A 22,429-nucleotide genomic window follows, 5' to 3' on the forward strand; every position below is an offset into this window, starting at 1 on the left:
TTTGAATTTTCCTTAGTTTTAACAGTTAACCTACTTTACTTTTAAAATTAGAAAAATTATTTTAAAGCATTTGTATGAGGATAGAAGGAATAATCATGATGATTATGATGACAATAATTTTTACTATCAAATCCTTTCATATATATTATTACATAACAGTTATTCTTCTAGCAAAAGCAATTTATAACACTGTCCCACAAAGACATAAAAAACATGATACTTTTATTTGGAATCCATGGGGATGATGAGTAGGAGTATGTTAGGAAATGAATACTAAGTGAGCAACAAGCAAGATTAATGCAGGTTTTACACGGACAAGTCTCGTCCCAGGTTCTTCTCTCCTTTTTTCTCTTCTGTTTTGTTCTTTCCTGTTTTCACTCTCTTCCTTCCATTCACCTTTCTTTCTTTAGCTGACCCTACCACTTACCTCCTCTTTTCTTCTTATTGCTTGATTCCTTGTTCTAGCTTTTAGTTTTTTTAAAAAATTCTTTCAATATTTGCAAATTATTGTTCTAGTAAAAGGCATGAGTTTTTATTTTATGCATGAAAATTGATTTCATTTAGTTACCGGAGGGAAAAGTTATCAGAACTGAAGTTCCTTCTGCAAATTCCACATTCCTCTGGGTGCTAGGAAACAGCATGAGATAGTATCAGAAGGCCAGGAATAAACTGATGAGCCTAGAGAATGCTGCCTACACTATGGAGACACACAACTTGGCCATTGACCTTAAACTCTGTGCTCTTTAGAAACAAGGGTACATGGATCTATTTACTTGTTCTTTTCTAGCTACCTTGGGTTCTGTGCATTTTAATTAAATGGATCAGAATTTGTGTTGGCCTTGGAAGACAGCACAGCAGCTAACTTGGGGCCATGCAGACAATGAGGCAATGGCCTTGGATTAGTAGGACTTGACCTAATCACCTAGGCTAACAAACAGCAGACCAGGAAACTAGTATTTCTCCTTCTGTTTAAAATGCAAAAGACATAGGTAAATTAATGGTGAAAAAATTTCTGGGGCAAATTCAGTTACTTGACAAAACACATTTTAGAAAAGAATTTCTGACTTCTTGTTTTGCTAAGATTGGCGATTACAAAACAAACTTTACTGAGCTAGTCTTAAATCTAGCTTGAGAATTTCTGTGTTCCTTCTCGATAAATATTTATTATTTGGGTCTACACGGGAGGACAATTTTGCTAACATAAAAGACAGAAAGTTGGCAGAGCAGAGCACTGAGGCCGAAGAGTGTGAAAGCAGAGAGCTGTTTACTCTCCTTTTCCTGACATTAGGTCATAGACGATTCAAGGCCCTTTCAAAGCTCAAGAGATTCTGGTTTCTGGGTTGCAGTAACTGACACCGAATCTCCTCTGACAGACAATACCGAGTTTAGGCAGGAAGAACAGCAAGCTGGCTCCCCGCCACTAACCCAGGGGGTTCTCAGGCGTGCCTAGAGAAAGCGGCTTATCTCTAATGTGAGGACATCAGTATGTTTCATCTCTACTCCACTTACGTCATTTCCGTTGGCAAGTGAGCAAGAAGCCTTGATTCTCGAAGCATGCCAATTGTAGACCGCCAGTGGTGATTCTCTAGCACAGACATATTCTAGAAAGAAAATCAAAGCTATGAATGAGAGAGAAGCTAGATACTGAGCTATCATGCTGAACACAGCTTAACTGAGGCCAGTGTTTTCCCTCTGTCCAGTGTGTACCTGATGACAGAGAGGCAAACCAGAAAAGAAACACAAAATAAAACACCCACAGGGCCTACTCTCAAGGCTCTAATGATGGTGGGATAGTGGCAGGGCCCTCACTGACCCTCTAGTGCAGGAGTGGGTGAGGGTCTACTGCCAGCATCATTCACTCCTGTCTCGGCCCTGTTTCTGGCCCCTGGAGCACTGACATCATTTCTCAACACTGATAAGAAACCTGTGTCTGAACCACCTGGGCAGCTGGGGACGTATTTAGACTCTTGTGTCCCAGTCAATACAGTTTTAATTTGGCAGGTTTGTGGTGACTAATTTTTACGAACACTAAAGTTTGAGAACTGCTGCCACAGAAGCAGCTCTGTCAATAACTTTTGTGACCAGTATATTGGCATTTAGCCCATTAGGTCTCAGTTTAAATCTAAATTGCTTCCTTGTTCAATATCTTGATATTGTAGGAACCTCGACTTTATTCAATCTCCCTTTTGACCTTACTGTTATCTTAAATATGCTGCCTATCTGAACATTAGCTAACTATTTAAATAAGAAATGTTTCTTACAATCCATAGTGTTTTATTCTAATTAGCAAATATTATGGCCTTGCTACTGACTTGACACATATAGAATGGAGCCCCTCTAGCTCCCAAGAAATCATTTTGCTCTATTTTCTTATTTGTTTATTTACTCATTCTTTATTTTGTTTCAAGAGGGGTTATCAACTTATGAAAATACAGGAAGATAATATTTATTACAAATTAGGAGACATGACATGATTCTGCATATATGAAGCACCTGGAATAATCAAATTCACATAGACAGAAAGAATAATGACTGCTAGGGGATGGAGGAATAGAAAGTTATTATTTAATGGGCACAGAGCTTCAGTTTTGCAAGATGAAAAGAGTTCTAGAGATGGATGGTGATGATGATTGCACAGTATTGTGAATATACTTAATATCATTGAATTGTATACTTAAAATGGTTAAGATGGTAAATTTTATATTATGCGTATTTTGCCACAATGAAAAAAAATGAAGAGAAGAGCAAGGAAAATAATATGGAGACTAAACAGAGCCTGGAGAGAGACTGAAAACTATTCTATCACTATGCCCCACCACTAGAACTGAGTCACCTGTATAATGCTCAACTTTTTCAGGAAATGAGAAAAGAGAACCTCCATGACTGACACAATTAAGGATCTATTAGGAAAAGGCAAGTTCACGAAAACTGTGACTATTTTTTGGTTCTAAACCCAGATAGCAAGTTCTCTCTAGGATTTGTAGAATGAGTTTCATGAGGTAGAGTCTTAGGCAGATCCTTCAAATAGGCTATTCTATTGCTATTCGTTTCTCTCCTTGCCAAGGGGTCATTATTCTTTATCTATCATTTGACCATGTTGGAACCAGTAATGAGATTTTGCTACTTTTATCAACTGGTATATTATCCCCTTTTGGGCATGAGCCACACATAACAAAACAGAATGTTTATTGGAAATAACATGCTAGACTAATTTGTCTTGACTGTAAAGATTCATGAGAGCAGAGAGTGATAGGTTAGTGTGATGTAATAGGTGTTCTATCTTGTGGTGACGTTTAATTCAGTCACTCATGAGTGTTCATTTGCAAGGCTAATTCAAGTAGATATAGACATGAGTGTCCTCATGTGAGTTTTTCAAGAGGCTGGAAAACCGTAAGAAGACCTGATGATAAATCACACCACATTTCTGTTGAGTAAAATAAAAGTGTCTGGAGGATTGCCTTAAGCATTGTTATTTATGCCAGCCTGACTTAACATCTTCATTAATAATCTTCCTAAAGACAGAATAAAAGGATACTTGGGAAATTTGCTGGAGAAACCATATTTGGAGATGAGCATCAGGGAAATGAAAGGAAATCGAGGGGTCCTGGAAGCTGGCACAGACTAAAAGACAGTAGAGTACATGATTATAAACACGAGCTTTCAGGGGGCATTCACTATAAATAAAAGTGTTTTGTCCAGAACTGTGTTGGAAGTAGGGGCACTTCAGTGGATTCCAGAGAATAAGAGAAGAAGGCAGCATAGGCAGAGGGGACTGACTAACATTTATGAAGCAGCCAGTTTACATGATTTCATTTACTAGTCACATAACTCTACTATTTTTATCAATAACTCATAGATAATAAAACTTCAGCTTTCTCTGAGAGGCCACACAGCTAGTCAATGGCTGAGGAAGGTCTTAAACTCAGTCTTCCAGTTGTCAGGTCCTAAGCTTTGCACACCCTTGCTGCCTCACAAGAATTTCCCCCATGTGGCCACATGTAAGCATTCAGAAGCCTGAACTTTATAAACCATAGTTATGCTTAATTTTCCAAAAATTATCTATAGTTGCTGCTTTAAAAGGATATGGATGATTGTTTTAATTAGATGTTAGTTTCTAAACCCACTCTGGAATCCTTACCTACAGATTTGGTTTCATTGTGAAGAATCCTGTAGTTTGAATGTTATGAGTTGGATAGTTTTAGGTTGTACTAGGGGAGAACTCATCATTAAGCCACTGTCACCCCTCATATCCGATCGGTTGCCAAGACCTGTTGGTTCTTCTAACATGGCGCCACTTACAGTCATCCCTTCTTTTTATTGTAGCAACCCTATTTCAGTGCTTTATTATCTTTCTTAATTTTCTTTCCTTCAATTCATCCTCCTTACAGCTGCCAGAATGTGACTTGTTTATTTGACAGAATTTCCTACCATCTCCCTAGTCATGGGTTGAAATATAAACTAATATTTTTTGAGCACCTACTAATATGCCAGGTATTATGGTGGTGTGGGGATCCAGAGATTAATAAGACAAAATTGCTGCCATCCAGGAGCTCATCTAACTTCAGTATGGTCATGCCATCTATTTATCCCCATTCCTCATGCCAAACCCCACAATGATTCCCTATCAGATAAACTGAACCTAACTATTTAGCTCTCATTCAATGCTTTCTGAAAATGGTCCCAACTACCATTCTGTTCCTATATATTTGAGATAATTGAATACCTTCACCCTTTCTTTTTCTACAAAGCTCTTATAGTCCAAATAAATGACACCATATTAATGACCATAACTCATTAAATTATTAATATAAATGCCTTTTCAGTGTCCTTTTGACACATCTGTGCTTCCCAACACCTCTCTCTCTATGTGTACTTATGAAACTACCACCCGTCTTTCAAAGTCCACTTTAAATGCTCCATCCACAGAGCTGTCTGGAATCATTCTAGTCAGAGGTGAACTTGCTGTCTTCTGAGTTCTAGAGCTCTTTTGGCACTGCTCAAGTCCTGAGTCCTATTGGACTCAGTCTCATTGATGTATGTGAGAGTTATTCATGTACATCCTGGTCTTCCTACTAAATTATAAACTACATGTGAATAGGAAGGCTGCTTCCTTCCTTTTGTATGCACTCAGCTCTATACTTTGTACAGAAAAAGTACTTTTTTAAACTTTGCAAAATAAGTTATTGAACAAATTATTTGATTTCATTCAACATATATAGTGAGCACTTACTTTGTTCCAGGCACTGTAACATGTGCTTGAAATACATGAGTGAAAAAAAACAGACAAGGAACTAGTGGTGACAGAAATGGGGAGAGACAGATAATAAACAATAAGCATAATAAATACTTTAATCCTGGGAAAAAATTCTGGAAAAAAATGCATGGAAAGAAGGAAAAGTAGAGCTGAATATTGGGAATTTGGCAGTATTTGGGGGCTGGTAAAGTAGATAGGGTAAAAGGTACGATTTGAGCAAAGGCTTGAAGGTAGGGGAGAGCTAGCTATGCTGCTATCTGGGGTAAGAGTGTTCCAGAGGAAACAGCTGGGATAAAGGCCCCGGGTGGGGAGCAAACAGACATGCTAATGTGCAATGTGAGAGGGAAAAAATTAAGATAAAATGTTAGAGAGTCGGTGAGAGACCAGATCATGTACAGCCTTCTTACCACTATAAAGATTTTGATTTTTCTCTGAGATAGTTAAAGAGCCACTGTAGGAGTTTGGGAAGAAAGAAATCACATGACTTACACTGAAATAAGGTCACTTTGGTACAGTAAGGGTAGAAACAGATAGAGAAGGCTATTTGGGGTAATAGCAGTCATCCAGGCAAGATGATAGAAGCTTGGACAAGGGACTTAAAAGTGGTAGGAGTGGTTGGTTTCCAGATCTGTAAGGATGACTGTAATGTTTCTGGCCTGAGCAACCGGAAGGGTGGTGTGCCTATTACCTGTGATGGGCAGACTGCATGTGCAGCAGGTTTAGAGCTCAGCATTGAATATATTGAGTATGAGATATCCATTAGAGATGTGGACTTCATAGTGGAGCTATCAAATACCAAAGTAGTAACAACAAGGAAAAGAAAATGAAATCGTCACACAAGTGTTATAGCAATACATGTGTGTGCGCACACACACACGCACACACACATAAACACACACGCGCGCGCACACACACACACACTTCTGCAATAAACCATTACCATCCATTAGGAAAGCTTTTGCTGATTCTCCAAACAGAACCGATAGCTCCCTCTTCTAGCTCCCCACATCTAACTCAAGTTTCTATTCTAGTGCCTAAAACACTTTGAAACAACTTCGTTCACTGGCCTTACTCCCATGTATCAGCGATCTTCAGCTGTATGTTCATTTACGCTTGAAAAGAATTTTGAAAAGCTATGCTCTCCCTATACTTTTTAGAATTGATGTCAAAAATAACAAATTTCAATTTTAACCAAAGATGTAATAATGTTCTGTGTATTTGTGAATATTGTATCTTCATATAAAATTATATCACTGTTATATATTACATTCATCTAAGGGAATCTAAACACCTATGGCATTTAATGCCCATGTATCTCCCACTGAAAAAACACATAAATAATTATTTAAGTTGGAAATATTTTTGCAAATTAATTAATTAAGTAATTAATTAATTAAATTGAATAAACGATTTAAATTTTTTCCCCCCATCTACCTCTCCCCTTCCCCCTCCCCATTACCCTTTGGTGACCACTAGTCCATTGTCCATGTCCATGAGTCTCTGTTTGTTTGTCCTGTTCATTTGTTGCTTTTAGGTTAATATCCCACATATAAGTGATATCATGTGATTTTTCAACTTTTCTGTCTGGCTTATTTCACTTAGTATGATTATTTCAAGGTTAAGTTGGAAATTTTAAATTGATTTTTCCCTCTAGAACTTATATTTCCATTCTATTTCCCTATAGAATTTTAATATAATATATTTTTATGTATGAAATTCTTTTATTGTCACCCTATCACATTTCTCTGCAACAAAAATAAGTATATAAATAAATATATAGCAAATTTTCCTAACATTAGGCTCTAGGTAGTGAATATTTTTCCAGCTTGAGTTTACAATGCAATTTTTATTAGTAACTAAGTGATCAAAATACATGTATAGTACAAATTTGGGAAAAAAAATCATTTGTTTGAGAATAAAAATTTATTGGCAATGCATCCACTTATAAGATGGCTGGGAGAGTTACAATACCTCAATTATAGAAGATTTCCTTTAGTATTTTTAGTTGTTCCTATGGTGTTTTTCACATGGGGGCAATATGCAATATGGGTAAGAACTACGTCTTTCTTTTGTAAAATGGGAACAGGGTGATTGTGAAAGAGGAGTAGAAAAGTAGAACTGGCTTGACTGCCCTGCAAGTACATTCCAGGCAGGTCAGCTTAAGGACCTGAAAACGGATTCTGTTAGCACCATTCACGCTTGTGTCCCCCTTGAAAAGTCTTCATGTATCCCTACGGGCACACACGCCTAGTCTGAAAACTGCTGCCATACATGGTTGCCACTGAGAGCAGGGAGCATATCTTATTCATCTTTGTGCCCCAGTGTGTGGCACAGTGCCACTTAAATAAGTAAATATTTGTTGAATGGATACCGAGTAATTAATTTCCGAAAACTAAAAGTTCAGTCTTGCAAAAGTTTAAGTAACTGCCAAAAGAAAAAGAGTCCTGTTAAATTTTTGGTCAGTAGCTGATAGAAGCCAGACTTGGGATCTTCCTGTTGTGAAATCCTTAGACTTAGGCCAAAGCCAAATGGGTTTAAAAATTATTATAGCAATGGGCTCCCTCCTACTGCTCATTCATAGACAACCAGGATCAGGTAAATGACCAAAGAAATGACATATCAGATAGAATTTGTTAATTATAAGATAAAAATAAAAACATTATAAAGACTTTTTCAATCAATGCTTCTCATTCTTCATGGTGTATCCTTGATGTAGGGTAGCAAGAATGTAATAATCAGCAGGAGTAGCTACTAAGTGGACAGTAGGGGTGCATGCCTTGACTTGGTGTTCTCCCTGGTCTGTGATTTTGGCTTGGCTTGTCAGATTTCCACATTGGGTCTCTGTGTGTACTTGCTGTTGCTAATAGCCCCGATCTCTCAGTGTTACTTAGGTTCTGTCTTTCTTGCTGTATGCATCCACTCTGTGCATCCATCCATCTTTCCATCCATCGGCTCATCCAGTAAATCTCACACCACCCAACAAGTATTCACTGAACACCAGGACTATGCTGGATGCTGAGGATACAACAGTGAGTGAGGTGGGTGCCCAGAAGCTTGCAGACTATGGGGGATATGAACATCTAATCAGGCAGTAACAGAGGATTGTGAAATCACATAGGATGGTCATGGAAGATGGACTTTCAAAGAAAAAGAAAGCTTTTAAGGGGAAGATATGTCCAAGTTGAGATGAAAAGAATGACTGAGTTAGAGAGGAGTCAGTTGGTACAGGCAATGTAGAGGGAACATATTGCATTAAAATAGGCAGAATGAAGAGTATGTGTGTGAAGACCTTATAAGCAAGGGGGCACTTTACATCTTCCCTCCCTGTTGTATTTTTTATCATTAGAAATGATTGCTTTCTAATATACTACATAGTTTACTTATCAATTTTCTGTTTCCCCTGGTAGAATGTATTCATCTTCTGTATTCCCAGTACCTGGCAGGTATTAAGTAGTCAATAAGTATTTGTCGAATGAATAAAGGAATGAGTGATAGGTTTGTGAATCTGAAAGAAGTTCAGATTGGATGATGTACAGAGGCCTAGCTGAGTAATGGTGGGAACTGAACCCAGAAAGTGTAACATGGTCAGATCATACCAGGGTTTATAAACTGTGTTAAACCATTTGGACTTAATCCTGAGGGCAATGGGATTTTAAGCAAGTGTCTATGGGTCCGATTTGAGTTTTGGGAAACTTATTCTGGCTACTGAGTGGAGGAAAGGTTGGAGCTAGGCCAGGCCGAGTGCAGACAAGACCTGTTGTTGATGCCTTGAACCAGGTGAGCAAGAGGGAACCTGCTGGTGTTCCAGAGGGAAAGGCCAGAGATACCTGGATCTTCACTAGCAGGGAGGTGCCTCTGTGCCTCTAGACTCATCTGGCTTTCTCGGTGGCTCAAAGAGCAATATCAGCAAAAGATAGATTGAAAAAAAAGAAAATCATCAGAAATGCTTATGGAGATCAAAACATAGGATGAGAAGATACCACTCGAATATCTGTTAAAATCCCAGTTTTGTTTTGGAATCCCACATTGGATATCACTACATCTGTCTACCTTTAAGAAGCATCAGTTTAGCAATTTTGCATTATCCCAATGACAGTGTGTTTTAGTGTCTTGGACTCTTTATACTTATAGTTTTAAGAATAATCTTCATCTTAAAGTTGAGAGAGTAAATACTTTTGTGGCAACAAAACCCATTAGAAGTTTAATTTGGAAAAAAAATAAAACCCTTAAAACCTCTATGGCAAATCTTTTGTTTCTCTGTCTGAATTGTCAAGTACTATCCACCCTAAGAACAAAACGACCCCTTTGTTCCCGAATAACAACACATCTGGCATTTAATAAACCACCAACACAGGTTTTCAAATTAAATCAAGAGTCTATTTGTCAAAGCAAATCTGGCAGAGCAGATTTTGCTATCATACGAGGCAGCTTTAAACTGTTAGTTTTTTCCCTATTTATTGGATACTTTCGTTGATTTAAATACTCAGGATGATGTTGATAAACTGAGTCTGGTGTACAACAGGAATCAGAATTAATTACATCTTTTAAACCAGAGGATCCAGGAAGAAAAAACAACAATAGGAACATAGTCTGTGTTTTCATTTTTAATTGCTTACAAAACAGAGAAGCAAGACTCCAGGAGATAATGAAGTGGCCGAGTTCTTCCCTAACAAGCCAAGGGGTCTCCTTGGTAACACTGCTTGAGTCCCAGCCCTGGAGGTCTCAGAGGAACTGAAGCTCCCTGAGTTCTAATCAAGACCTTGGTCCTTGAAGAAACTACAGTACTGCCATGTTTACTGCCTGTTTGAAGATAATCCCTCAGTTGTTCGATCTACATCTTCCCCAGTCACTGCTCTGAGAGCAAAGAGCCTGGACAGCAATTGCTGTCCAAGGGGCAGGCCTGAGTTCAGATCAGGGTCATGGACATGCCATATGCTAGCCACCTCACCACAAACAGTGGGAACTTCATAAAGCAAGAAATCAAAATTGGAGCCTCCTTTTTACAGTTTTCACACTACTTTCCAAAAACACCTTTCTTGTTGCAGAAATCATGAGGTTATGTATAATATTTGCAGTTGCTTGTTTGAGCAGAGGTCATAGGACCATGTGGAAGGAACGTTTCTCCTGATTCTGTTACCTTCCTATTTATGGTTCAGAGTCCTTAAGATTAAAAGTTGGTTAAAAATGCTGACCTCCTCTAAATGCTTGTAGTAAATGACTAAGAAAAATGATTATATACTTAGGCAAGACAGTATTAAATGTAATGAATATAATGTTTCATGGAACAATTATCATTTAATTCATTAGGTTGCTGTCACTAGTTAGTATATAGATGGACTCTATCAAAATAAATTAAACTTTAAATTGAACAGAAAATGATTCCTTCTGCAATTGCAATAACTAATATCATATCTGATTTAATGCTTTCTTTGCCTAATTGCTGAGCCCATGTGTGTAGGGGGTTGCACGGTGGAGGGACAGAAGATAAATTCTGGGTACTATATCTCACATGCTCCTTTCTTTCTTAGTCCACCACGGACACTTGGACTGCTTCCAGTCTGATCAGAGAGGCGCCTGGTGGAAGTGCCTTTATTACCTTCACTTTGAACTTGGGTTGGCAGTTCAGCTAGTGAGTCTGGCCCAGACAGCAGACAATGAGAGAGAGCCTTCTGATCCAGCCTTCACTCCAGCTGCCCTGGCTCTCTCCTTATCTCAGGGCAGAAGCACAAGCTGAGCGTTATTCATTGATCTTCTTATTTATTAGAACTAAAAGAGCACAGCCAACAAAAGGAGGGAGAGGAAGCCCTCTTTCATTTATCTCATTTATAGTAAGTCTGGATTGTAGCAGTCATGCACAGGGTGTTCTCAGAGTCACATAATTCCTGGCACATCCTCTTTAGTGTATTCCCATTAACCAGATGTGTCTGCATGTATAATTTTTTTGTATACACACATGCACACACACACACACATACACACATATATAGCATATATGTAACACATATGTAACATATATAGTATATATATTTCACTCATCATAGTTTTTAATATTTTCTAAATCTATAACTTATTTTAAAATGTGAGTATACGTTAAGGACCCTCTCCCTAGAAAAATGTGCACAGTATATCCTCTGAAAATCTGCATATAGTTTTCTGAAAACTCATGCGTGTCTCAACAAACAGGCCCTTGGTAGGCTAAAAAAGCTACATTTCCAAAGGTTTTTAAATATCATGTGTTGTTAATAGTCTCGCTCAGCTTATATGTTATGTAACATGACTTTTTTTTTCTTGAAATTGAAAACCTGAAGAGTTATGCCAGTTTCTCATTTACAGCTGGGTCAGAGTAGAGATTTTCTGACCTAGCTCATTTCTGTACAGCTAATATATAGTTTCTACACAAGAGAGACCATATACTTAATCATAATATGCTCAAGACACTGATCTGAGAGCAGGGGCTGTCACGGCAGGACTATGCTCAGCTAAAGGCTGTAGGGACAGTCCATTTTCAGTTACTCTGGAGTTGTGGGTTTTAATTCCCAAAGTACATCGGCTTGTGCTTCCTCTAATGCCCTCTTCTCAGCTCTGCTACTAAAAATGTGATACTTCAAGGCCCACTTTACACCATTCTTCCTCTATGAGGTTTTTTTTCCTGCCTAGAACTATCTGCAGAATCAATTTCTGTCTCCCCATCCCATTTTGTTCATAGAGTGTTTATCAAGTCTCTCCCACTTTAAGCCTCTTGTCCCCCTCACTGTAGTAGAAGGATCTAGAGGAGAGCTCTCAGCTTCCTGCACACAGTAGGGGATTCATATGAGTTTTCGAGGCAGGCACTTTGACTCTGGAGACAGAAGACTTGACTTCTAATCCCAGCTTTGCTATTAATTAGCTGTTTATTTTTAGCAAAAACACTTGAATTTTCAAGTATCGATTTTCATTTTTCTGTAAAGTAGATATGATAATAGTACCTGCCTAACTGGGCTATTATGAAGATTAAATAATATAATACATAGAAAGCACTTATCACAGCATTGGAATCATAGTAAGTGTTGAATAAAGGTCAGTTACATAATTTGTTAAATTGAATTTTATGGGGAATTTATATTTTTGGAGTTTCTTCAGATAGTAAATATTGGTATATAGCCAAATATTAAAGGCATCATAAATTTTTCGACAGAATTGAAATCTCATGTTATTTTCAGTTTCTCTTAACAATTTTTACTTTTAATATTAAAGTCCCAACTTGACTGATAAAATCCTGGCCAACTCTAGGATATCAAAAGTAACTTTATGATATTGTGTGATACTGGTTTGCCTTCAGCACTGTCTCTATAACACAAAGATGTAGTTCTCTAGCCTCCAAGAGACCCTAAGACCAGTTGAGCAGGGGCCTGATGAAGACAGTATCTTGAATGTGGTTTTTGAGTCCTATATCACAATTTCTGTCTAGTCATTATCAAAAGGATCCTTCTCTTTCCTATCAAAGATCAGGCCAGACAATTCAGATGCTGATAAATCCACTGCTGGAAAAAACAATAGCTCACCTTATTATAGTAACATCTTTTATACAAAGAACAACACAAGTTTTTACTCTTCAAAGACTTTTAAAAAAGTTATATCTATATGAATATCTTTAGCTAACTCTTCAAGCCTTTTTCAAACTAGAATTACATTTTCTTGGATTTTGCACATTTTAAGCATCTGATTTTGAACAAATGTTTGAGGGCAGAGATTATATTTTTATTCATCTTTGTATATTGATGATATTCTAGATTCTAGTATATCATCCAAAATATGCAATAAATAGTTGCTGATTAAAAATACATAAGACTACGTCTCACTGAAAAGGCTGCAGAATTTGGATGTATTGGAATGTTTATTTTTAACAAAGAGATTAAAATAAAAAACATTAAAAGTGATTTGCACTTCAAATTTTGAGTAAGGACTCTATTTCTTGGAGAACATTTTTAATATCTAAAGAAGATATATTGGAGTACTTGTCTTTTGAGAATCGATTTTTGTTAATCAGCAGTGAGCACTTGATTCTTCAATATAGATGAAATTCTACACTTACTTTCTCATTTTTATGTTTTTAACATCTGGCGTATTTCTTTCTGACTTGCTATCTAAATGTGAATTCATGATGTGTTTTATATATACCACATGTCAAAGTACAATTTTATGATGCTCATTTTTATATACAAATTAGCCAGTAGCAGTAGATACTCTCTTAAACTCCATTGATATGATTTATTTGATGATGAGAAATCAGAATTATGTAAGCATTTACATTAAATGGGAATGAATAAAGTAGCCAATCTTGTTGATTGATTTTCTTTGTCTATCAAAAGACATTTGAAAAAGTCAGAATTGATGGGAATAGAAAATCTACTTGGGGGCTCTTGGTCCAGTCATTCATTTTTTTCTCTAGTCAAATGTCTATGTTTTTCTCAAGCAATAAATTTAGCTTCTGAGATGGTTTACAAAGCTTAATTTTAGTTTTTATTTATCTTTGTTTAGTTTTCAGCTCACCACCAAAATATTTTCTTAGTTCTGTCTTCCTATTCTTTCTCTATGGTCATATGTATCCCAGCTCCAGGTGATAGTCCAAGAGAGTCCAGTGCTGAAGTACATACCAGGTAGAGCCATAAACTTGGGAATATCAGTAGCTACCTATGCCCAAAGCTAATCAACTGGATAGAGAAGGCTTTAACAAATGTTCTAATGCTGCTTTATCGGAAATAAAGGCAACATCTTTTAGGATACAGCTGTTTTTTGAGGATCTATCAGGAGTTCTTTCAGCACTGATTTTTTCAAAAGATCTACTAAAATTGAGATCAATGATTCCCTCATATGCAATAATTTTGTGATTGACAACCAAAGGTCTCCAAACAATCATGTTGAAAATTCTGGAAGTAATTAGTTTATGATATAGGTTTTAATATTCAAAACAATATCATAGGTAAAAGTTCTCCAGGTCAACTTACTCATGTTGTTGAACTATTTTATAACAACAGTGTATACTTATTGTTTTTGATAACATACCTCTGATTCAGAGGTAATAAAGTTCATAGATGGCCCTAGAGACATAAGTCTGAATTAAGATCACACCTGGGAAGTATCATTTATAGAAGTCTTACAAGGACTGGCTTCAACTGGCCATTATATATGAGATAGTTTCCAGGAAGACAGAGTCTCAGACCTTCAGAGAGTAGGCTTGGGGATCCTGCTTGACTTCAAACAGTTTCAAACCTGCTTCGGAGCAAATTGAATTCCTTAGATATCCTTGTAAACCCATTTAATCTTTCTTGGGGGATATACTTGACCTATTTCAAACTCGTGTTCTTTGCTGTAGTCATTACTGAGGCTGACCCTGAATGAAGCTGTCTCCAAGGGTAAGATTCAGGCTCCAGCACTGGGCCCTAAGGCAGTTGGCCAAACTGTGTCTGGCTCAACATTGAACTCTCTTACCTGATAAAGATTGGCAAGGTGGTGGTTAGTTTTGATCAAAAATGGCTGGTTCACCCCTGGGTGGTCAACATCGTGTGCTGCTGCAGCCAGCAGTCCAAGCATGATGTCCAGAGGTGTGAGGAAGCTGGCGAGCTGTTAAAAAAAAGCATATTGGGAAATCAATGGGTATATTTTCATAAATAGGTTAGCATTTGTTTTGGCTAAATCAAATCAAATGAATCATCACTGTATTGTTCAGGCTTTTCATCCAGACCTCTACCCTCTGAAGTAGTCAATGAGGTGACAGTCAGAGGAATTGCAAGGAAAAGAAAGGACTGTGCGGAAAGCAATTAAGTGAGTAAAACTGTGTGAATCATTCAGGAACCCTCTCCTTCCTACTGCCACTCTGTTGCCTTTTGCTCTGTTTTCCCTGCTATGGTAGACAGGGAGAAGGCAGAGGAATATGGTAGACAGGGAGAAGGCAGAGCCTGAAGTCAGCCTGGTTCCTAGAGAAAGCAGTAAATGAAGGAAAGAGTTAAAACCAAAATGAGGCACACGTTAAAAAAAATCATTTGTGTATTTCAACCATTTGCTATATTGTTGCCACTTCTTTGAAATATAAAATCAAGAATGGGCTGAATCACAAAATTTGCATATTTCTTCAATTGTAGTAAATAGTGGGGAAATGTGTAAGCATCTGTCCTTTTTTTAAAATTTTTTTTTGTTAGGGAAAATAAGCAGGGAAATGGGAATCTAGTACTAACTTTAAATATACAACTGTGTGATATAGTACAATTTTCAGACTATTTAGAGGTTAAAAAAACCTTTCATGTCTTTAGGCTATTTCATATGGATGAGGCATCTACCCAGTTTTGTCTTGGGAATGCCTGTCTGGCATCTGTATAGTCAGTGGTTGATGTTAAAACTGATTGAACTAAACAGAGTCTGGGACTGGGATATTATTTTCCAAAAACCTTAAGAAAATTCATCTTGTATATGATACCCACTAAGTTATACATGGCCAAGAAATGCCTCGATTTCAAGTAACAAGAATTATTATTATGTTTTTAATTTTGGATTGGTTTACCACATCAAGACATGTTTGCTAAGAGGGCTTTGACAGTCACAAGTGTTTTTGGGCCCGAATCAGGATGTCCAGTTGCTGTAATAGGAAATGGAGCATGAGCTGTGAGGAGTTTTGATTTTATTTGTCCATCAAAAACTATGAGGTGGGAGACTTTTCTCAGAAAAGTTCAGTGCTGGCACTATTTATGACAAAGATCCAAGGCAAAACAGCTAGATCCTGGGACTGTGGAAGATATCTAAGATGTAAATTGTCACAGAAAGCATTGTTTTTGTCTTATGGAACCTTGAAAAATATACAAATTATGAAAAGAAACCTCAGAAAGTTTACATCCTCTTTCATGAGTACTGTACGATGTTCAGAACTGATACTGGAACTTTAATATAAACAATTTGTATTCATATTGTGAATGACCCATAACACAGTTATTCTGGTATGCTGGGACCCAGCAGGTCGCTTATTTGGCATTTCCAGGTGGTTGAGGAGGCAGAGGATCTTGCCTTACCTTTGGCTCCTTCAGGTAGCAATGCATGGCCTGGGTGACATCAGCCGCGTGAACAGCATTGTGATATGGGTTTTGGCTGTGGTAATCTTCTTGAACCATGACTAGGAGGTAAAAAGATAACCCAGTCAGCTAAAACCAAAACAAGAAGGTCATTAGCTCAGACTTATTGAGGATCCCTTTTGCTTGAAAATATCAGTGTCTCCAAAGTGTGCTGCCTGGGGATTCTTTAAAAATGAACGTGGTTTACAAGCTTGGCAGTTCTCCTGGGCTGTTTTTAGTGGAGTGGAGCGGGGAGGGCAGATGGGAGAAAGGCTAAAAGGATTCGTGAGGCCCTTGGGAACCCTCACCACCTTCATAAATCACCCCTGTCTGGCATTCATGAAAGCTTTCATTCATAGGAAAAATAAATATGTAGGAAAAGAACAACTTCATTTCACACTATAGTTTAATTATTTAAGTTCACTGCCGTTTATGAATAATATGCCTTAAAAGAGGTTTCCTTTTAAAGAGTCTTCTAGCATTGGACTCCTGATATCCAAAGATGGCTTTATCACGTGACTAACAAATACTGACCAAAGTGAATCTGGGACTTCTTCAGGTCTATATTCAGGCAGGACTTCTTCAGATAAGGTACTGAGTTAATTCAACTAAGGACTTCTTGGTTTTATTTCTACCTTATTCAGATTAGATGATCATCTTTCATGCCCTTCCAATCTTAAGGCCCAGGGTGCTCTTGGAACCACATAGAGACATAAGCAAGGCAATTTTGGTTTGCTATTTACAGAAGCCATAGCCTGTGCCAGCTAATAACCAAGGCAATGTTTAGGATGCAACATAAGCGGTGTGTATAGAATGTCCAGATTTGCAAGTGTGGCCATATTTTCTCAGCCCATGCTATGAGTTTGGATCTGGATTCTGGTGTTATTTCTGTCAGCAAATTTTTGCATTCTTTACATGTACTCTGGGTGCATACGCATGTCCAAAGTATCTGTATTCTCCTTCTTTAGACAAATCAAAATTGTTTAGCCTTATTTATGACCAATATTTTGCTTGAGCAATCTAAATTCAATTAGAATGAGGTTTATCTGTGTGTTTCTGAAACTGAGCCACGTTGCGGCTGGTTTAAAAAATTTCTGTTATGCCATGTATACCTTTTATTCAGCAGGTATACATAGTTTTACAACTATATTTTAATATATTTTAATATAGTCTTACAACTATACTAAAACTCTGGCACTTATTTGTATTGGGCAAGTTACTTAACCACAAATTCCTTCAGTTTCCTTCTCTATAAAATGGAGATAATAAATATGTAGGAAAAGAACTTTATTTCACGATATAGTTTAATTATTTAAATTCCTTCTCTATAAAATGGGGATAATAGCCCCGATCTCAAAGGACTACTGTAAGGATTAAATGTGTTAATATATGCAAGTCCTTAAAAAGAGTTCCCAGCATGTTTAAGCACCGCATAAGCTTGGTTGTTGCTATCACTGTCACTGTTACTGCCACTGTTTTTTACTCTTGATGACATCAAGTCAGCTTTCAAACTCAAAGCACAGCCATGGGTTAAGTCAAAGAAATCGGAACCATGCTAAATGGAAGCAAGAATTTATTTGGTGATTGAAAGTGTGCCCTGAATCATTTACTGGCAGATAAGTAAGAATGCACATAAATTCAAATAAGAACCAGGGCTGCTTTTTGATAGATGGTGATGGTGGGGTTGAAGAAAGACGGTGGCCTTTTAAGTTAGAGAAAGGGCTTGGATTGAAGCTATACCAATTATAAGTTGTTGACCTTGAGCAAGTTATGAAACCTCTTTGTATCTCTCCTTAACTGTGGGCCAATAGTGGTGGTAATGTCCAACTTGCAGGGTTGTTGAAATGGTTAGAAATAACACTCCAATAGCATTCTGCAGGTAGTGGGTGCTACATAAATGGTAGTTCGTATTATTAAAAAAAAAAAACCCAAAACCTATTGAAGATTTTCAATAACTCATGTCCAGATTGAAATTGTTTGAGGCATATCTTACTGCGGTTTTGTTGATATGTGAACAGATTAGTAACTTCTTTGCCAGTTACATGTTCTTGATGGTTTTCTTTATATAGCCTTTACCTGTTGTAAATATAACTAATCAAGTAAATATTTTTCAGTGATTTAAATGGGTAAAATTTTAAAATTAAGATGAGATAATTTAAGATTAATTTGAGGTCTTTGTTTACCATGCTATGGTTTTTCCCACTTTATATTAAATAATATTATGGACAGCCATTATTCATGAGAAAGGAGGTAGAAATATGGAAAAAAAGGCTTACCTAAAAACCTGTGTAAGGTCACCATATCTAACTTGAAATGGTGAATGAGTCCATGGGTGTTGAAGAGGTGGCACAGCAGTGTTACCAGGCTATTTCCTATAGAAAAAAACAGTCTTCTGTTTTAACTCATTTTCTTCACCATTAAAATATCAAGATTGACAATAGGATCCAAAGTTTCTGTAATGAAAATTTTCTGATAAGATCATTCCCTTTGGTTATTATTACTAGGTTTTCTCTTACTGTACAAGTGAAATTAGCTCAGATCTTCTCCCTACACCAAAGGCAATGAAAACACTAAGAGTTAGAAGGAGTCTGCCTATTGTGGTATCAGTAGCACACACACGCACACTTGAGTGTGTTTGTATGGTTATTTTATAAAGACAGTTTAACGGTCACTTGAAATGTGTCTTAAGTTGCTTCCAACTGGCTCTTACATTTATAGGGGTATCTAAGCCACCATATTGCTTAACAGTCATAGTCTATTCTTCCTATGGAAAATCACCCAAGATGAGATTTGACCATGACATATTTCTCAAGCCAACAGAGGTGCAAAATTAAAGCTACAATAACTTGTAAGCATTCAAGAAAAATTGCTTATTAAAGAATAATGATTTTGAATTTTAAAAGCTTTATAGAGTTTCTGAAAGACTTTGAAATGGGCCAAGAAGATGACTGAATATCTTAAATGGAAAACTAGGTATTGCCTAAGCACACTTTTCAGGGTACCTGATTCTATGTGTTTTTTCAACTATCACTGTCTTTGAGCTATTTTATAACAAAGTTGTAGACACCTGATAGTATTGCAGGTGATTCTTGTCCATATACATGCAAAAGAAATAAGGTGGAAATACAATTGATTTCCCAGTTTTGCAGCTTTTATAAATTTATTTTAGCATTTCTCACTCTCTCTACATATTTGTGGCTCTTTGAATTCTTCTTTGAACTAGTTGTAGCATCTTACTGGATCTCTGATTGAGTTACATAAAATCTTTGATGTGCTCATTTTGTAATTTTATGAGAGTCATGATTATATTGTCTTTTAAACAAATACCATTTAACAAATTCTTTTGTTCATGGTTAATTTCATTTACTGGTACCCATTTCTCAGTTGATTTGAACAAAAGAAACACATGATTATGGGACCCACCCCATATGGTCTAGTTAGCTTTCCGTAGTGTAAACTTCAGTTTCATGGTCTTAGGCTGTATCTCTTTTCACTGCATGTTTTTTCAACTAATAGAATGGTGAGAAAATCAACTATAAGGACTTAAAGCACAAGCTTAGTAGATGGTAGGACATATGAAGGTTAGCATTAAAGGTGATGCCTTGCATTGGCTCCCTAAGCTTATCAACATTTGTTTAATGGGCAGATGAAAATATAATAGTCTTTTGTGTTATTCTCTTAAAGGAAGCCTTTATAGGCACAAACATTTTAAAGGTGAAACCAATGAGAATATCTGCTTTCCCCTTGAGCTGCAGCCTGAGATTTTATACTCTATCCTCAGCAATTGTTTTCTTATGATGTTAAACATATCTGAACAATACCTGTGCGAGGGCACTTTTGACTCATTTAATCAAAGTACAAAAACACCTGCCCTGTAAGAGTCAGGACTGATCAGATGAGCTTTTGTTTCTAATTTTTATCAACTAACTAACGATGAACTTCCTCCTTTTGGATGTGGACAATGTATTCTGCAAAGACAGAACCTAACCTGTGGTTTTCAAATTCCTTAAGATTCTAAGGCCAAATTCAGTCCTTATTTTTCATCTGAACTAATTTTCCCTGGTCATTCTTGAGTAGCTATAGACTTAAGAAAGTGGAGAAAGGAGGAAAAATGAATAACAGTGTTTAAAAATAAACTTCATTTTCATGAAATTAATCACATTTTATGGTGTATATTTTAGTGAGAATTCTTTTGAGTGACTTACCATTTGTCAAGCGATCAAACAAGAAAATGTCAAAATCCCACATTCCCACTTTGGAGAGCATATGCTGAAAAGGCAAACAAAAAAAATAGTTCTTAAATGAATCATATCAGAGACTCAAACATTTTCTTCAAGACAGAGTAAATTAAACAATTAAAAAATTGAAAATAGTAGCATACCACTATTTGTGTGCAACTGGTTTATAGAAAAGCAAATCTTACTCTACTTGGTAATAATAACAAGTGGTAAAGGATACGCTCAGGAATCGGACCGCCTGGTCCGATGTCAGCCTCATCTCTCACTGGCTTTGATACCCTGGGCAAATTCCTTAACCCCTCTGTACCTTTGAAAAATGTGGCTGATATTATTCCCTCAGAGCATTATTGTGAGAATTAAATAAGGTAATATATGTAAACATAAATATATGTAATATAAGTGCATAGAACAGTGCTTGTTCATAGTAAGCACACACACATTAGGTATCTGTTAAAATGGTAGTTCAGTAAACTCTCTAATCACAAACTACTATTCACTTAAGGAAGAAGGTTTACAACAATCTTTTAAAAAATGAATTCAAAATGATTGCTGAGCATATTACTCTGCTTAATGTGGACTAAATATGAAATTACTCACTGTAATAGGAGACTGAAGAGTGAGTAATTGAAAATATTGGGTAATTGAAAGACCTAATGTCTAATGTAGGCTTATTATCCTATTTCTCTTTTTAAAAATATCCCACACCTAGAACTAGATGGTGTTAACCTTGAGTTAGAAACAAAGGTCCAGCTGCTGACTCTGTCCTCACTGTCCCACCGCTGGGCCTTCCCCTGCTCTCACAGCCACTGCTTCAGGTCAGAACTAGCTCGCTCTCCTCTACCGCCTCTGAAGGGCTTCTCTGTGTCTTATGATAAAAACTAAAGCCTTCAACACAAAGACTTTCACAACGGCATCAGAAACACGAAGGGTTAAGAGGTTGTTTGTGAGATCTAGACTGAGCAAGCATTTTACTCAAGTCCTGTAAATCTGAAGGCAGAGCCAGGACTCAATCTCTGATGTCCTGAGTTCCAGCCTGCCGTGGTTTCTACATCTCAGTGTTTCCTTTCGAGAGAGGCGGCTGCCTGGAGGGGAGGCACTGCGGAGAGGGCTTTGTCACTGATGCTCTAGTGTTGGGATCTTAGTCTTGTTCTCCTCTAACCAAATGAATGAACAAGCATTCACTCAATTTCAGGCCTTGGGTTGTTAGGAGGAATGATTGTTTTCTTCTTTTGTAGACTAATGTTGGGAATTCGTGCTTCTGACATTACTTGCTGCTTATTTCTTAATAGCATATATTAATCATATATATTTCTTAATAGTATATAGACAACATAATGCTATTTGGTGTGTAAACTACTACCTTTGACTTCTGTTTAAAACAAAGCAGTTTATTCCTGAAATTTAAATTCCCTTGGTAGTTTGGGCTACAGATAGCCTGTGAACTTTTTTAGATTGTCATCCATTAATTTCTATCTTTAGTGGGACCGGTGAATCACAAAAATAATTGTAAAATTAGTAAAAATTATTTGAATAAATTAAAAGTTATAAAAAGGATAAAACACCATACTGATAGCCTAAAGCAGAATTAAGAGTTGGTGGTTATTGGGTTAATTTCAATATAGGTATTATAATGAGATAATTCAATGGGCTACAAATTTAGTTACTCTCTTATTAGCAATAGATCAGTCCAAAATTTTACTTTACTTAGCGTTCTGGAAATTGCACATTTATAAAAGTGAAAATAGGTATAAATGTATTGTACATGTAAACATGCTTTACCTCATTTAACCGCTGCATCAACTCTATGAGGTGTGTGTTTCTATTAACTTCATTTTGTATTTGCAGAAAAGTCCAGACATATT

At 36.9% G+C, this 22,429-nt stretch overlaps 1 protein-coding gene across 1 annotated transcript in view; it reads right to left on the reverse strand.

The window, feature by feature from the left end:
- PDE7B (phosphodiesterase 7B) overlaps positions 1–22,429 on the reverse strand; it is a 38,297-nt gene that overhangs the window by 15,580 nt on the left and 288 nt on the right. The window contains exons 2-6 of the mRNA XM_015592090.2: positions 20,535–20,598; positions 18,606–18,701; positions 16,291–16,391; positions 14,723–14,854; positions 1,510–1,601 (exon numbers count right to left, since the gene is read on the reverse strand). Coding sequence (XP_015447576.2) covers positions 1,510–1,601; positions 14,723–14,854; positions 16,291–16,391; positions 18,606–18,701; positions 20,535–20,595 — 482 coding nt within the window. The 5' untranslated portion in view covers positions 20,596–20,598. The remainder of the gene's footprint in view (positions 1–1,509; positions 1,602–14,722; positions 14,855–16,290; positions 16,392–18,605; positions 18,702–20,534; positions 20,599–22,429) is intronic.

Source organism: Pteropus alecto, unplaced genomic scaffold (assembly GCF_000325575.1).
Source record: "Pteropus alecto unplaced genomic scaffold, ASM32557v1 scaffold185, whole genome shotgun sequence".
NCBI classification, from domain to species: Eukaryota; Metazoa; Chordata; class Mammalia; order Chiroptera; family Pteropodidae; genus Pteropus; species Pteropus alecto.